The sequence below is a fragment of the Triticum dicoccoides genome, chromosome 2B (assembly GCF_002162155.2).
Source record: "Triticum dicoccoides isolate Atlit2015 ecotype Zavitan chromosome 2B, WEW_v2.0, whole genome shotgun sequence".
NCBI classification, from domain to species: domain Eukaryota; kingdom Viridiplantae; phylum Streptophyta; class Magnoliopsida; order Poales; family Poaceae; genus Triticum; species Triticum dicoccoides.
This window is the reverse complement of record NC_041383.1, coordinates 126,430,142-126,445,589: the sequence shown is the minus strand read 5'-3', so window position 1 is coordinate 126,445,589 and position 15,448 is coordinate 126,430,142. Positions and strand designations below refer to the sequence as shown.

Below are 15,448 nucleotides of genomic sequence, written 5' to 3'. Positions count from 1 at the left end.
GATGATGAGTTCAAGTCCTGATGCTCACATTATTTTTAAATTTATTTCAGAATTTTCGGTGATGCATTTTCAGTGAAAGGAGACGTTTCCGTCGACGACGAGACGCCTACGACGACTTCGTAAATCTTAAGATGATATGCCGGCTCAGCCTCTCGAAGATGCTCATAGGGGTAGGGTGTGCATGTGTGCGTTCAAAGGGGTGAAGCATACATGAATCATATTATAAAGAATATTGGAATTAATATACGCAATCCCCACAATTTGTTAACAAAGAATCCCGCAACAAAATGTTAATAAAGAAAATAATTCAAAAAAAATGGAATTTGGTTTTACTTTATGTTTCTCTTCCAAAACATTTTTTTTGGCGCAACACTTCTTTGACCTCAAGCTGCAACATGGCCCAAGAAGAATCAATATGGGCCACGTCTTCTGAGAAGGATCATGCGATCGTTCTAGAACATGGTGGATGTAGTAACCATGCACTGTTCCGCTTGGATCCCACTTTTTTAGCAGTTGGATTTAGGACATAAATGGTTAGGATTGATGGCCAGCTCCCAAACAAACCGGTACACTATATAATAGTATAGATAAGCATAGGGTTAAAGGAGACAAAAACTCTAGCAAAAGAGTGATCGCCATAATAACCGTCAATATAAAGATTTTGACCCAAAGTGACACTCGACCAGAGTTGCGGCTCTCGATCGTCATATTTTATGGAGCTCACTCGATAAACGAGCTCACAACCTTCATATTTAGAGGTTGAGAAGGGACAATATGGAGCTCACGCCAAATCCTGCCGTCAACGCGAGAGAGAAGTTTCAGCTTCTTCCTCTTTGTAACGCACGTGGAATTTGAAACATCCCGGCCTCCCAAACACAGCGGCGACGGACAAAGAACCATTAGCCATGCCCGCGCCCTTGGACTCCTATGGTGGCCCGTCGGATGGTCGTCAGGTGGCATCATCTTCTGAATCGCGTGTTAGCATGCTGGGAGGAGCCGTGTGAGTAGGCGGAAAGCGACCAATCAGGCCGCTGCAGTGTTTCTCACCAGGAGATAAATGCCTTTGCCTGCCCGCCGCCTCCCCACCCACCTCCTTCATGGCGCATGTGGTGGCCTATAAAAGTCCGGCGTCCTTCAATCTCTCGCCTAAATCCTTTGTCAAACGCCTCCCATTTCCCATGTCTCGTGCCTCCATTTTCACTCGCTTCCTCGTCACCGGGGGGGAGCAACCCTTCGCCTTAAAACTTGGGATGAGAAGAGGAGGGGCTTCCGAAATCCGAATCCTTTGGCCCCCTTTTGGAACCAAATGGGCGTGGCCATGGAGGAGGTTGCGCAGATGGAGCAGCATATTTTCCCCTCTGTGCCCGCCATCGTGGACGAACATTTGTCCTGGGATGACACCGCTAAGGCGCATTTCTAAGCCATCCATTCTACGTTGGCAGTGGCAGTGGCGGCTGAATCAAAATCGAACTGATATGGAAGCATATGTGTTCGGGATTTTCAATTTGGGGGAAGAACTATTGTAGTCAATAAGAAGTGGGGGTGCACATGTATGAAAAGTATGGAGGTTGCCTTCTTTGCGCCTGTGTTTGCGCAAAGCCGCTGCGGGCTCCATATCCATATGGCGGATGACGATCGCTTATACGGCGAACGGCGAAACTGCTAGAGTTGCTCTAACAATAGATATGTTTCTTAAGATAACATTTGACGATCTTAAGAAGGCAAGCTGCCTATAGTAGCAAGCATTTGATGACAAATGAACACATGTGTTGAATACTACAACATTTGCATTCATACGGGGTGAAAAAAGAAAGAAAGAGAAAACCTTTTTCTAAAACAACTGACTAATCGAGCGACTAATATCAGCCGAGCCGCTTGTTCTGCCAGGAGCCTCTCACCTCCACACACACACCCCACTCCCTTCTCTCTTGCCTCATGAATGTATCCCCTGTTTTGTTCTCTTCTCGAGCATCCCCTCACCCTACTCCCCTCTACCTCCTTCTAGACGCCCCATCGTCCGTCCTAGATGTCCCCGTGGAAGTTTGGCCCCCTAGATGTTCCAACAAAAGCTTGGCGCCATCGACGTGGTGACTCCATGGTGCAGCTCGAGCTCACGCTAGTGAGCTCCGACGAGGCACCGTGACTACAAGGGCATTGGTTCGGTGTCGCTTGATCCAATACCGACGGGGCTACGACGATGTCGGTGCTCCAATACGAACAGACACCATGTCGCGATGACTCGGGGGGGCTGCTTCGAATGTCCTGCCCATGCTGTAGACCGCGCACATCCCACTTCTCTTTCTCTCTGATTTTGCTACGACCAATGATGAGCGGTTGCACACACAAATGTTTGCTGCATGGGTGTTTTTGAAAACGCAGCAACATTTCGTTCTTCATGTTTTCGACACGGTGCAACGAAAAATGCTTATTTTCATAGGAAATAAGTAAGTCTATTTCGGCTATAGGAAAAAGAAGTTGAACACAATAAGGAACCCCACCACCGGCCATGGATAGGGGAAAGGGAGACAGCCGAAATCGGAACTGACCACCCTGTCACGACGGGAACACGGGTGGACGCCGGCGACCCACCTGGGCGCTCCAGATCGGCACGAGGCCGCCGGACACGTCACGCCCCCATCCGCCGCTCGGCCCCCGAACCCCAACCACCGTCGCGCGCCCCTCGCCACCCACGCGTCCCCCCGCCCAAACGATCCAGCCCAGCCTGCCTCCTCCTTCTTCCTCCCTCCTCCGGCGGCTTTAAATACCAGCCGGGCCAGCCAAATTACGACGGAACCTTTTCCGATACCGCCCGCGCGAAACCAAAAGCCAGCCCGAGAAAAGAATCCCGACCTCCCCGTCGCGGAATCCGCCCGCTCGCCCCCGCGCGCGGCTGCGCATCTTCTTCTTCTTCTTCTTCTTCTTCCCCCGAGTTTCCCGTGCGCTATTCTCTTCTTTCTTCCCTGCCCACCCCCCGGACCTGGGGAAGAAGAAGCAGCGGCGGAGACGGGGCAGGAGGAGCCGGCGGGGGAAGATAAGGAGGAGCTTCGTTGTTCGTCTCCCCGTCGATTCGTTTCCGGATTAGCCACCTCCCGCCGGAGCCAGCCATTGATTTGACCCAAAGCTCGCGTATTTCCCCGGAACCTCTCTCTCTGACGGAAGAGCAGCAGGCGGCGGGATGGGGTACCAGGTGGTGGCGGCGCAGCTGGCGCGTCTGAGCGGCGCGCTGGGCACCTCGGACCACGCCTCCGTGGTCTCCATCACCCTCTTCGTCGCGCTGCTCTGCGCCTGCATCGTCCTCGGCCACCTGCTCGAGGAGAACCGCTGGCTCAACGAGTCCATCACCGCCCTCATCATCGTAAGCTCCCATCAATCCCTCCTCTCTCTTTCTTAATTTCGGTGCAATGTTTCTGCCGGCGCCGTCGCTAATGCTCGTTCCCCTTCCTCTTCATCCTGGACGGACGGACGGACGAACAGGGGCTGTGCACCGGCGTGGTGATCCTGATGACCACCAAGGGGAAGAGCTCGCACGTGCTCGTCTTCAGCGAGGACCTCTTCTTCATCTACCTCCTGCCTCCCATCATCTTCAACGCCGGGTAAGCGTACCAAGGATTCATTCCTCTGAGCTCACTGAACTTTTCCGTCGAATCTCGATCGATTCTCGCGTGTGTTTCGATCTCGTCTCTTCCCGTTCACGGCCCAGCCTAGCTGGCCATGGTATCAGAAATGGCCTGTGCATGTGGTGTGCGTTCTTTATTCAACGAATTTATGTTCTTTACTTAATTATATACTCCTACCAAACATGGATGTTTCTACCGTCCCTCTGCTGGATCTGCCAGCAGCAGCAGCTGGAGCTGTACATTATTATTTTATCTTTTCTTAGGATCCAGCAGCTGCTGATTGGCAATATTGACTGTTGTTCCATCCTGGAACAATAATAAATAAATAATCTGCAGTTCTTACTGGTGTTATTTTCATAGGATTTGTCTTTTTACTGCGACTAGGACCACCAATTTGTTCATGGCATTTAATACTTGTCTGTACTACTGGGTGCCAGTAATCCTGTCCCATTAACCAATTGACTGTCTCTGGAAGCATCTGCCCCATGATCTCTTCTGATTGTTACGAATTTGAATGTTCTCAGTTCCTCATAACTATTCCTCATCAGTTTCCAGGTGAAGAAGAAGCAGTTCTTCAGGAATTTCATGACAATCACACTATTTGGTGCAGTTGGGACGATGATGTCGTTCTTCACAATATCTCTTGGTATGCCACTTTCATCCTCCACAAAATTTGCTCGCTATTTTCTTCGCGAGAATTTTTAGGCGGAGTAGATGAATAGATGTTTGTTCTGCGGGGTTATCTCGGACTTCTCTGACGACGTCGATCACTACATTTCAGCTGCCATTGCGATATTCAGCAGGATGAACATTGGGACACTGGATGTATCAGATTTTCTTGGTAAGCCGTCATTGCATTTCCACATGACCTGCACCCTGCAGCTGAAGCTATTAGCATGTGAACCTCATCTTTTTCTGATGCATCCCATATGCAGCAATTGGAGCCATCTTTTCCGCGACAGATTCCGTCTGCACTCTACAGGTTTGTTGACAAAATTTTCTCATGATTCTCCTTTTTTTCAGAGTAATTGCCATGATTATTATCTGTATTAGCAGCTCATGTAAAACCATGACTGAATCCACTGTTTACCCATATTTTTTCTGGAAAACAGGTTCTCAATCAGGACGAGACGCCCTTTTTGTACAGTCTAGTCTTCGGGGAAGGTGTTGTGAACGACGCCACATCGGTCGTGCTTTTCAACGCGCTCCAGAACTTCGATCCTAACCAGATCGACGCGATCGTCATTCTGAAGTTCTTGGGGAACTTCTGCTACTTATTCGTGTCAAGCACCTTCCTTGGAGTGTTTGTAAGTTTATTCTGGAGTCTCACCTTTGCACTCCTTTGCTTAACGAAATGATCGTCGGCCACACGGATTTAACATTTCTTCCACAATTGGCAGACTGGATTGCTTAGTGCATACGTCATCAAGAAGTTATACATAGGAAGGTTTGTTCAACCCTTGAGTTCTTTCTTAGTATTAAGCATCGATTTCGTGCGCGATACTAACTTGGTGTGTTGCTCAACTTATTTCAGGCATTCTACTGACCGTGAGGTTGCACTTGTGATGCTCATGGCCTACCTCTCATATATGCTAGCTGAGGTGTGCTTCTGGTTGGATACAACATAGAAACTTACATTACCAGTAGTAGTCTGAATCTAAGAACTCACCCCTGTTTATCTGATCTTTGCAGCTGCTAGATTTGAGTGGTATCCTCACTGTATTCTTCTGTGGTATTGTGATGTCACATTACACCTGGCATAACGTGACAGAGAGCTCAAGAGTTACAACAAAGTAATCCTAGTTCTTAGTCTGTGTTATTTCAACATAAGTAATCTTCTGTTCAGTCAAAAACTGCCCGCTAATTTTTTGCCCTTTTTCTTCTGTTTAGGCATGCGTTTGCAACCTTGTCCTTCATCGCCGAGACTTTTCTCTTCCTTTATGTTGGGATGGATGCACTGGATATCGAGAAGTGGAAATTTGCTAGTGACAGGTCAGAGATTTGTACTTGTCACCTCTAAACTGCATTGCCTAATCTTCATTTATGGCCTTTTCTCCCCCCCAAAGATTCAGTCCTAAGTCTTTCTTCTTGCAGCCCCGGCAAATCCATTGGAATAAGCTCAATTTTACTCGGATTGGTTCTGGTTGGAAGAGCTGCTTTCGTCTTCCCGCTCTCGTTCTTATCCAACCTGACAAAGAAGACGGAGCTCGAGAAAATAAGCTGGAGGCAGCAAGTGAGTTATTTGTTGCATTAGACTATTTGGCAGTTGGATCAAGTTAACATCTGCTAACTGAATTTCTTTTGATAGATCGTAATATGGTGGGCTGGGCTGATGAGAGGAGCTGTGTCGATCGCCCTTGCTTACAATAAGGTTGGTTCTAAACCCTTTCCCAAATTCGCATATTAACTCTACAAATGTCTAGTTTCTTCTCTGCAAGCTTAACTCTTTGCCTTGGAATTGCAGTTTACAAGATCTGGTCACACACAGCTGCACGGCAACGCGATAATGATCACCAGCACCATCACTGTCGTTCTGTTTAGCACTATGGTGAGCCATCTCATGTTCAATCCCTATCCAATGCAGTGTACCAGCTTATCATCTGAGGTCATTCTGAACGTGTCGACTGTTCTGAAACCATCTGACATCATGTATGTATCATGTTTACCAGCTGTTTGGCATTTTGACAAAGCCTCTGATCCGGTTCCTGCTGCCCGCGTCGAGCAATGGCGCTGCCTCAGACCCCGCATCACCGAAGTCCCTGCACTCTCCTCTCCTCACAAGCCAGCTAGGCTCGGACCTGGAGGCGCCTCTCCCCATCGTGAGGCCTTCCAGCCTCCGGATGCTCATCACCAAGCCGACCCACACCATCCACTACTACTGGCGCAAGTTCGACGACGCGCTGATGCGCCCGATGTTCGGAGGGCGCGGGTTTGTGCCCTACTCCCCAGGATCACCCACCGATCCGAACGTACTCGTGGAATGAACGTCGTGAAGAAACAACGGAGAAGCCATTACAGCTTCAGGAGACACTCTGAACTGTAACAGCAAGAGAAGGAAGCGAAGTCTCCGGTAATATTATAGCGTTTGGCTGACTCGGAAGGCCGAAGAAGGCGGCCCTCCGACGATGGTTCAGATGAACGGTTGGTTGCGGCACCGACAGGAAGATGAACCCTAGTAACGGTGATGCGAGTATCATCATCGCCTTATCGGTTACGACAAAGCCTGTACAGTTTTGTATGTAGATTAACAAGCCAATTGTATCCTATGGGATCTCCGCTGACAGGCAGGCGTCTGGCCTCCTGCGTCTACCGTCACTTCATAATCTCCTAATGGATTGGTGTGTATCCTGCCAAGTTGTGCCAGATGAGTGATGATCTTGTGGCCTGGTTGCTACAAAGAACTCATCTCAGACAAGTTATATCTATCTATCTTGAATTTGCCTCTTGTATGTCGACTGCTGTTGTTATGATGCCGAAAATTTGTTATAATCTGTCAAAATATAAATCTACTTTTGTGAGGAGCTCGATATCTGTCCGTGTCAGCCTGCTGTTGCAGCATAATGAGGCCCATTTAACGCTACTTTTTAGCAAACATACTGCTAGGAGCAGCCAACTCGAGCAAGATTTAATGTACTGTAGTACGATTGCAAGATTTATTGCCTCCTTTCCCTCTTGAGCTCGGTGGTTTGGTCCGTTGCCCAGAGTAGCATGTTTCAGATTCAGTTGCCATACCGGGAAAGCCCAAGAGTTTGGCTGGTTAGGCCAGTGCTGTGAGCATTCGGAAGAGACAGCATTATAAATGTGGATATGGTTACTGGTTGCATGTCCATGCTTTCTCAGACAATGGGATGGTGACACTACCCTCACCGGGAGGCTAATCATTCCTCGTCACGAATTCATGGACGGGTGGCCGGTTGCTGCTAGTGCAAGTAGAGTAGAGTCTCTCTCAAAATAGGAAAACGAGAGATCACCTTCTAGGTAGCAGCTCCGAAATGGCTACCTCGTTTTTTGAGAAAAAGAAAATCCGTCCAAAACATCCTACATTAGTGAACAGATGTAGTAATTAATAATGGTATCATGTACTCCCTCTGTTTCTAAATATTTGTCTTTATAAAGATTTCATCAAGTGACTAGATACGGAGCAAAATGAGTGAATCTACACTGTAAAATATGTCTATATACATCCGTATGTGGTAGTCCATTTGAAGTCTCTAAAAAGACAAATATTTAAGAACGGAGGAGTACATCGGACTGAAGATAATGCAATACTCCCCTGTCCCACAATGTAAAATGCTCTGTCATTTTACATTGTGGGACCGTATGAACAACAAAGGTTGTCGGTAAGACCAACAGTTTACATCGTGGTCATTCGAAATGGTCCGTCATAGCTTTATCTTTTGCATCTCGACGTTTCTCTATGCCTTTAGTAGAGAAGAAAAAGGTAAAATTGGACCAATATTAACGGTTTTCATGTTGTGGACCCCGATAGGTGACAAGTATACATCGTTGGATACACTCTGACCAGGACACCTCTCTTGCAACATCGGTCGCCAAACCGTAATACACTTCGACCATGATACTTCCCTTGAAGCATAGGTTTTGCCGAACCTGTGGACCAAAACAAACTTGACACCACTTCTCTGTCATACAACAAAGACGCGGATGGAGCCATGAGGATTGTATTACTCTTGTGTGACAACGCCTCCAACGGAAGAGGTAACAAAAATCAACAATACACGGCCCTAAAATGAAAGAAACTTAATCCTCGCACCGCGCGATGTCTGGAAAGGATGGCGGAGATGATGAGGACACGAGAAGAGATCACAATCTGGATGCTGGATGGTTAGGAGGGTGGATGTGTCTACTAGCCCACCAGAAATTAAACACCATGTTTTTTGACACAAGCATGCATGTCTCATAAAGTAAGCTACTCTTTTAGCATGAGGTAACGAGATGTTTGTGATGACTTTGTCAATATCGAGATCTGTTGACCCAGTCTCTCAAAAGTGCTCATACGGATAGGCTGCACATGCATGCGTTCACAGGGAAGAATATATGTGCGTGTATGTGAACGTTTGCCTCCCTCTTCTCTTCCTTAAAAGACTTTTTTCTGCAAAGGAAACTAATTTTATCTCCTAAGAAAAAAAGGAAAATGTCCAAAAAAGAAAAAAGAAAAGGAAAATGGCCTTATCTTTCTTTACATGAAAATGGGCTTATCTTTTCCCTCCAAAAAAGAAAGAAATAAGAAATAAGAAATGGTCTTATCTTACTGAACCTTAGTAGGAGTACTATATTTGACCAGGTAAGACATCAGAGGAAAATGCCATAAACAACTTTCTCCTACCAGAATCTCCCAGTTTGTCCTGACAGAGATGCTGGAGTAGTGTATTAGTACCAGCACAATTTCCCTGCCAACTGGGCACAGCACAATTTTGTAGCGCATTCTTGTTCCTTCCCTCACTGCTCCACATCCTTGTCCCTGTCTGCACGCATATCACCACCAAGCCGCTACCCAAAGGCAGCACCACCATCTCCCACCCACATCCGTCCATACCATATTGATGCCGCCGCTACAGAGAATTGCAGCCCGTTGACATCCCAGCGGCACCTTTTTTGCGCCGGTCGGGGAAATCCGTCAGTTTCTTGGCAGGATTCGGTGGGGGGTTGGGCGGATTTGGGTGCCGGGGCGCGGGCGGAGAAGGCGATGTCTTTCAGGAGCATGGTCCGGGAGATGAAGGGCGAGGTGGACGCCATCGCCCGGCGCCGGCCGCTGCCGCCGTCGGCGCGCGGCGTCCGGCGGGTGGCGGCGGTGGCCTCGGTGGCGCTGCCGGAGGAGGCCGCGCGGCAGGGGTGGTGCTGGGCGGAGCTGCCGCCGGAGCTCCTGCGGGAGGTGCTGGCGCGGGTCGAGGCGTCGGAGCCCCGGTGGCCGCGCCGCCGCGACGTGGTGGCGTGCGCCGGTGTCTGCCGGACCTGGAGGGGCGTCGTCAGGGAGATCGTCCGCGTTCCCGAGGTGTCCGGGCGGCTCACCTTCCCCATCTCTCTCAAGCAGGTAGCCGCTCCTGGCAGCTCCGAATCCCTCTCTCGTTCGCTCGCTCCCCGGTCACCATCCATGTTGCTGTTCATTCAGCTGCTACTCCATGGTGGCCTAGTGTTCATATTAAGTCTTGATTAGTCACCAAAGTTTTTCTCTGTTGATGATGTTATCGATGATCTTCTAGTAATTCAAGAGCAATTAGTTGATGCAACGTCTATTTTTGGCAAACTTCAATTATGGCGATTGTGTTCAGTTTTTCTTTCTTTAGAATTGTGTGAGTGCCTTTTGATGTCCACCATTTCACGCAACGTAGCGACCCTTCTTTTTCCCTGATTGGAAGGTGTCAAAGAAAGGTATGTGTGAAAGGAGTACTACTGTCATGTTTGTTTTATTTTCTATTTTTTATTTAATCCTAAAAAGTAGTACTTGAGACCGAGAAATACATCCGTATTGAGAAGAAACTTGGAAAGTCAGATTAGTAAATAATGACTGGTTGTTTGGTTTAGTATATACTCCCTCCGTTCCAAAATAGATGACTCAACTTTGTATTAACTTTAGTATAAAGTTGGGTCATCTATTTTGGAACGGAGGGAGTATGAAATGCCCAATGTCAACTGTTATTCAGTTCGAGCGGTCATTGTCAAACGGGTTTAATAGGAAAGCTATGTTGTCAGATGTAGTTGACCATCCTTTTTAGAACAGTGATGTCCAATTCAAGTTTTATAGACCATGTGGCTTTGTTGCTAGATTTGTTTGCTTTGAACTTACTTATACCTCTCTAACACTTAGCCTGGACCAAGAGATGCTCCCATCAAATGTTTCATTCGGAGGCACCGGGCTACTCAGACATATTTCCTCTACATTGGACTGACTGATGGTATGCGTTTCTCATTGGGTATATATGCAGTCTGGATTTTACTTATTTTGTTCATGAACATTGTTTCTTTTTCTTTGTGCAGCACTAGCTGATGCTGGGAAGTTCCTACTTGCTGCACGCAAATACCATAGGCCTACATGCACCGAATATCTAATTTCACTTGACAAGACTGATATGTCGAAGGGGAGTCAGACCTGCGTTGGCAAGTTAAGGTGATCCTTTGACATTTATATCTGAAAATTACGAGTTTCCCTAGTTCCTTCAGCAACATACTCCCTCCGTAAACTAATATAAGAGTTTTTAGATCACTAGTTTAGTTATCTAAACGCTCTTATATTAGTTTACAGAGGGAGTACATAAGATCAAAACAACATGTTGAAGCAGAGAAACCTATTTAGTAACATTTCCTCTTTTCTGAACAGATCGAATTTCTTGAGAACGAAGTTTACTGTCTATGATGCGCATCCACCTCATGCTGGACCTGTGGTTCCAAAGAGATGGCCTGCTGGCGACTACCCAGTTATACAAATTAATTATGAAGTGAATGTTTTGGGATCTAGGTATGCCATCTTATGTGGTAACCCTTCCATTACGTAAATTATATGCGCGCACATATTTTTGTATATTTTCTGGAGACCATATACCATTATTTGCATACAAATCCATTTACTGACCAAAAATGTTGAGAACATCGTAACCCCTGACCATAACAACTACTATCTGCAGTGCTGATAACAACCTTACCTTTTATAAACTTTAAATTAATTTCCATTTATGAAAACCAGCAGTTCCGACAATGTTATCCAAATGCATTATATTTTTTTATGAAGAGGAATAACAATGTTATTTAAGTGCACTATAATTTCTGAAAATCAGCAGATCCAAAACCACAGTGGAATAATGATGTTTTCTGGATTACCATAGGAGGGAGGGCTGCTTTAGTGTGATTTCACCTGAAATATACAAAATCTTGCAAAATCAGGTTTAGACTTCATGTCTTGGTAGTGGGTAAGCAAAGCTATATGTTTAATTATAATTCAACAGAAAAAAAATTATCATGTAGGAAGCGCCACTAACTAATTTGATCATGTATAAGTAGTGTAATTATGTCACGTATGAAGCAGCACTAACTAATTTTATCATTGTAGTAGTGTAATTACTTCATGTATGAAGCACCACTAACTATTTTTTTTTCCGATCAGCAGGGGCCTCGCCCCCAGTTCCATTTCAAAGAAATGAAACCACATGACACTAACTAATTATATCACGTTACTAGTGTAAATTTCTTTGTGTAAGAAGTCTCACCAAGACACTGACTATGTTGCGGCGTATTTGCTTGTTGTAGGGGCCCAAGAAGGATGAACTGCATCATGGATTCTATCCCTGTATCAGCAATTGAACAAGGAGGCACAGCTCCAACGCAGACCGCGTTTCCATTCTTCAATCCCAAATCATCTCGAATGGATAGCTCAATTACCCCATTATCCAGTCAAGTGGAAAGTAAGCTGGTGCTTAAGAACAAGTCCCCCAGGTGGCACGAACATCTGCGGTGCTGGTGCCTCAACTTCCACGGACGGGTGACGGTTGCCTCAGTGAAAAACTTTCAGCTGGTGGCTTCAGATGAGAGTGCTCCAGCTAACGAGGAGAACGACGACACCACCCTCCAGTTTGGTAAGATTGGGAAGGACTTGTTCACACTCGACTACCGTTACCCGGTATCGGCGTTTCAGGCGTTTGCGATCTGTCTCAGCAGCTTCGACACCAAATTAGCACGCGAATGAAGAGGTGCGTCTCTTAGTTTCTTGTTTGTGTCATGTTTACTGACATGCCAATCAAACGAACAATTTGATGATGAATCATATGTTAATGGTACATCTGGAAGTTGGTCACACGCTTATCCGAGTTGCTTCGAACTTCTGGAGACCTTCAGACACAAGAAGAGTTAGCTTCAATCCAGCATTTTCGCTGGGTGTTAAGGATATCCGACCTGCAGATTGTGTCACCTACCTGACAAATACATTATATTAAACCTGACTTTGAAGCATCATTTTACCTGCAGGTGTCGAACAACCAATAGAGTGTAGAAGGGAGTTGCTGGCATAATCCAGAATTTGATGCTCGATATGAGAAGCAGGAGGAGGATAGGTTGCTGTAGAGCTTGATATCCTGTTAAATGATATCATAATGTAAATATCAGTCTCGCTGGGTGTGGTTAAATTTGTTCCTGATAAAGTCACTTTCTTTACTCCAGTTGTATGTGTATTGGAAATACCCAGGTGGAAGCATGATTTTCTACCTGGTTCGTCGCAGATGAAAAAACAAGTTATTTTTGTGTTTCGTGTTTGCGGTTACCCAGCAACCTCATTGAGTTGTCGATTATAGAAATATTTGTAATGTTTTATGGCTATCTGGAATCAGTTTTTAACAGCAAGGTAAGAGAATTATGTCAAACTGCGATGCAATTCGGTTCACTGTAAATTCTGTGGCGGTAATTACAATTTTGAATGATATGGATGCCAGGAAAACAGGGAACTGAATTAACACGACACATGACAATTCCAACATCAGTTGAAAATTTTGCATTTGTATTTGCAGTGATCTACTATATCTTCTTAGTTATTATGAAAAAAGTCTCATCTTGAGACAGTATAACCATAATACAGCAGCCTCATCAAATGAAGAAAAATATGAAATTCATATACACTTGAACTCTCGATCCCAAAAAAATAACCGGATCGGATCATAGTATTTCATATCTCATCTCATATCATCTGGGCTGATGGATGATTAAAAACGTGTCAAACTGGCTGCGGCAGGTCGTCGTAGCTGGAGACGGCGGCGGCCGTCTCGTCGTCCTCGTCCCACTCGCCGCAGACGACGGTGCGCACGAACTCCATGAATGGCGACCAGTGCTCCGGCGAGAAGAACTCGGCCCCCATCCGCCTGTAGGTGAAGAAGGTCGGCTTCATCCGCTCCGCGGTGACGATGTTGCTCTTGATCCGCGAGAAGCTGCTGGTGTGCGTCATCACCAGCGACGCGTTCTCGCCGGCGATGCGCGCGCCGTGCCGCCGGCACGCGTTCTTGATCTGCACCAGCAGCTTGTCCGGGCTGGACCCCGTGTTCCGCTGCTGCTTGTTCATGCACACGTCCATGCCGGGCACCACCATGGTGCACCCGTGCTGCGCGAACACCTTGGCCACCGGGCTGTACCCGTTCTTCTTGTTGCTCTTGTAGAACCCCGCCACCGCCTCCGCCGGCCGCGACTGCGCGCCGTGCCACCAGTGCATGAACGGCACCTTGGCCGACAGCTCCACCGGCTTGCTGCCGAACACGCGGCTCGCCATGCCGAGCACGCGGTCGCCGTGGCTGAGGAGCTTCCCGGCGTACCAGGAGAGGAAGAAGTCGCCGTAGGGGCTGTCCCACGAGCCGTGGTCGCGGAAGAACTCGCTCGAGTCCGGCGACTCGTTGTACCCCGGCGCGTCGTGCGGGCCGGCGAGGCCCCACAGCGGGTTGCCCAGCGCCTCCGCGTGCTGCCTCAGCTGCGCCAGCATGTACTTGTCGTAGCACTGGAACTCGCCCACGCCGATGAACTGGGTCACGTCGCTCCCCGGCGGGTACGACGGGTACCGGAGCTCGCCGTTCGGCCCCAGCCCCACCGTCACGTCCTGAGCACCATCGGTCGACCCTAGTTTAATCATCAAAATGCATGACGAAATGGAGGCATTGGCATGGCATCTTTAGTTACGACGCACCGTGATGGTGGACTCGAAGAGGTCGTCGAAGGCGTCGACGAAGCTGCGGAAGAAGGCCTCGTAGCGCTGGAGGGGGGACATGCCGGCGAGCACGGGGAGCTCGTCGACAGCGAAGGAGAGGCAGTCCTCGTGGCGCCCGCCGGCGCCGTCGGTGAAGAGGATGTCGCGGTCCTTGGCGGCGGCGGCGCCGACCCAGGACGGGAGCTTGGGGACGCTGCCGCCCGGCGAGCCGTGGATGCGGAGGGAGACGCGGAGGCTGAGGCCCTCGTCGCGGGCCATGTCGGCCACGGCGCGGTACCCGGCCCACGAGAACTTGTCCGGCGACTCCGGCTGCACCACGGACCAGAACACCTGCAGCTCCACGCCGTCCACGCCCAGCAGCTTTACGGCGCGCATCCCGGCCTCGATGCCCCTGGCGCTGTTCACCGTCGCGCCGTCCGTCACCGAGTTGATCGGCAGGCCCACGAACAGCCGCACCGCGCCCACGTCCTCCACCTGACACCATGCACGCAGCGTTCGGACCGTCAGATCAATTCGCGCCTTAATTAATTGAAGCCCATTCTGCAATTAAGCACCACCACCCACCACCTCGCGGCTGTTCTTGCTGCCGCCTTGGCCGACGGCGCCGGCGGCCTGGCCGGAGAAGCGGCCGGGCCCGGCGACGCTCAGGACGTCCCTCGCGCTGCCGCCACGCCGCGGCCGACCGAACTCCACCCTCCTGGGTGCAGCGTGACCGGCTCGTCCTCCTCGGAGGCGCCTCGCCGCCGGCGACGCTGCCGCCGCGGCGTATTGCGTTTGCAGGGCATCCATGGATGGCAATCAATCCCGGTTGGGGAACTCGATCGGGGACGCTTTCCTTCGGCGTGTTGAGCCAGCATCCGTGGATCGGCGGGGAGTATTTATGGGGATTGCTGGCGGGAAAGGGCAAAGAAAAGGGGTGGACAGAACTTGGAGACTATGTTTAACTTCAGGAAATCTAGGGCAATGGGGTGCTAATATTAGTGCCCCTAATCCATAACATTTACCATCGAAAGAGTCCCAAAGGAACATGAACGTCCAGTTTCGCACCGACGAGAAACAGAGGAATGCACAAAAATTTATATAGTACTCCCTCTTTCGGAAATATTTGTTGGAGAAATGAATGTATTGAGACGTATTTTAGTTCTAG

The 15,448-nt window shown here is 48.6% G+C and overlaps 3 protein-coding genes across 3 annotated transcripts; 2 read left to right on the top strand and 1 right to left on the bottom strand.

Annotated features, from left to right (window-relative positions):
- The first annotated feature begins 2,718 nt into the window (after window positions 1–2,718).
- LOC119362545 (sodium/hydrogen exchanger 2-like) lies at window positions 2,719–7,072 on the top strand. The gene is made up of 14 exons (XM_037627786.1): window positions 2,719–3,355; window positions 3,475–3,593; window positions 4,166–4,263; window positions 4,399–4,458; window positions 4,553–4,599; window positions 4,730–4,924; window positions 5,018–5,064; window positions 5,152–5,218; window positions 5,310–5,410; window positions 5,508–5,609; window positions 5,712–5,850; window positions 5,926–5,988; window positions 6,082–6,165; window positions 6,287–7,072. Exons 1-14 carry the CDS (start codon window positions 3,176–3,178, stop codon window positions 6,599–6,601), a joined length of 1,617 nt encoding a protein of 538 aa, XP_037483683.1. The 5' UTR covers window positions 2,719–3,175; the 3' UTR covers window positions 6,602–7,072.
- Window positions 7,073–9,003: 1,931 nt separating this feature from the next.
- Window positions 9,004–12,959, top strand: LOC119362546 (tubby-like F-box protein 11). Its single transcript, XM_037627787.1, has 6 exons — window positions 9,004–9,666; window positions 10,441–10,528; window positions 10,611–10,740; window positions 10,951–11,088; window positions 11,874–12,313; window positions 12,588–12,959. The coding sequence occupies exons 1-5, from the start codon at window positions 9,322–9,324 to the stop codon at window positions 12,307–12,309; spliced, it is 1,137 nt and encodes a 378-aa protein (XP_037483684.1). The 5' UTR covers window positions 9,004–9,321; the 3' UTR covers window positions 12,310–12,313; window positions 12,588–12,959.
- A 160-nt stretch (window positions 12,960–13,119) lies between these two features.
- Window positions 13,120–15,090, bottom strand: LOC119367353 (inactive beta-amylase 9-like). The gene is made up of 3 exons (XM_037632888.1): window positions 14,869–15,090; window positions 14,281–14,775; window positions 13,120–14,193 (listed from the first exon to the last, which is right to left on the bottom strand). Exons 1-3 carry the CDS (start codon window positions 15,088–15,090, stop codon window positions 13,327–13,329), a joined length of 1,584 nt encoding a protein of 527 aa, XP_037488785.1. The 3' UTR covers window positions 13,120–13,326.
- Window positions 15,091–15,448: the final 358 nt, after the last annotated feature.

Bases quoted from the DNA above. Each gene is read 5' to 3' on its own strand.
- LOC119362545 (XM_037627786.1), top strand. From the start codon at position 3,176: ATGGGGTACCAGGTGGTGGCGGCGCAGCTGGCGCGTCTGAGCGGCGCG. The intron at 3,594-4,165 runs GTAAGCGTACCA...ATTCCTCATCAG, and splicing joins CCCATCATCTTCAACGCCGG to TTTCCAGGTGAAGAAGAAGC. The intron at 6,166-6,286 runs GTGAGCCATCTC...CATGTTTACCAG, and splicing joins TCGTTCTGTTTAGCACTATG to CTGTTTGGCATTTTGACAAA.
- LOC119367353 (XM_037632888.1), bottom strand. From the start codon at position 15,090: ATGGATGCCCTGCAAACGCAATACGCCGCGGCGGCAGCGTCGCCGGCG. The intron at 14,776-14,868 runs GTGGTGGGTGGT...GCATGGTGTCAG, and splicing joins GCAGCAAGAACAGCCGCGAG to GTGGAGGACGTGGGCGCGGT. The intron at 14,194-14,280 runs GTGCGTCGTAAC...GATGGTGCTCAG, and splicing joins TCTTCGAGTCCACCATCACG to GACGTGACGGTGGGGCTGGG.
- LOC119362546 (XM_037627787.1), top strand. From the start codon at position 9,322: ATGTCTTTCAGGAGCATGGTCCGGGAGATGAAGGGCGAGGTGGACGCC. The intron at 9,667-10,440 runs GTAGCCGCTCCT...TCTAACACTTAG, and splicing joins TCCCCATCTCTCTCAAGCAG to CCTGGACCAAGAGATGCTCC. The intron at 10,741-10,950 runs GTGATCCTTTGA...TTTTCTGAACAG, and splicing joins ACCTGCGTTGGCAAGTTAAG to ATCGAATTTCTTGAGAACGA.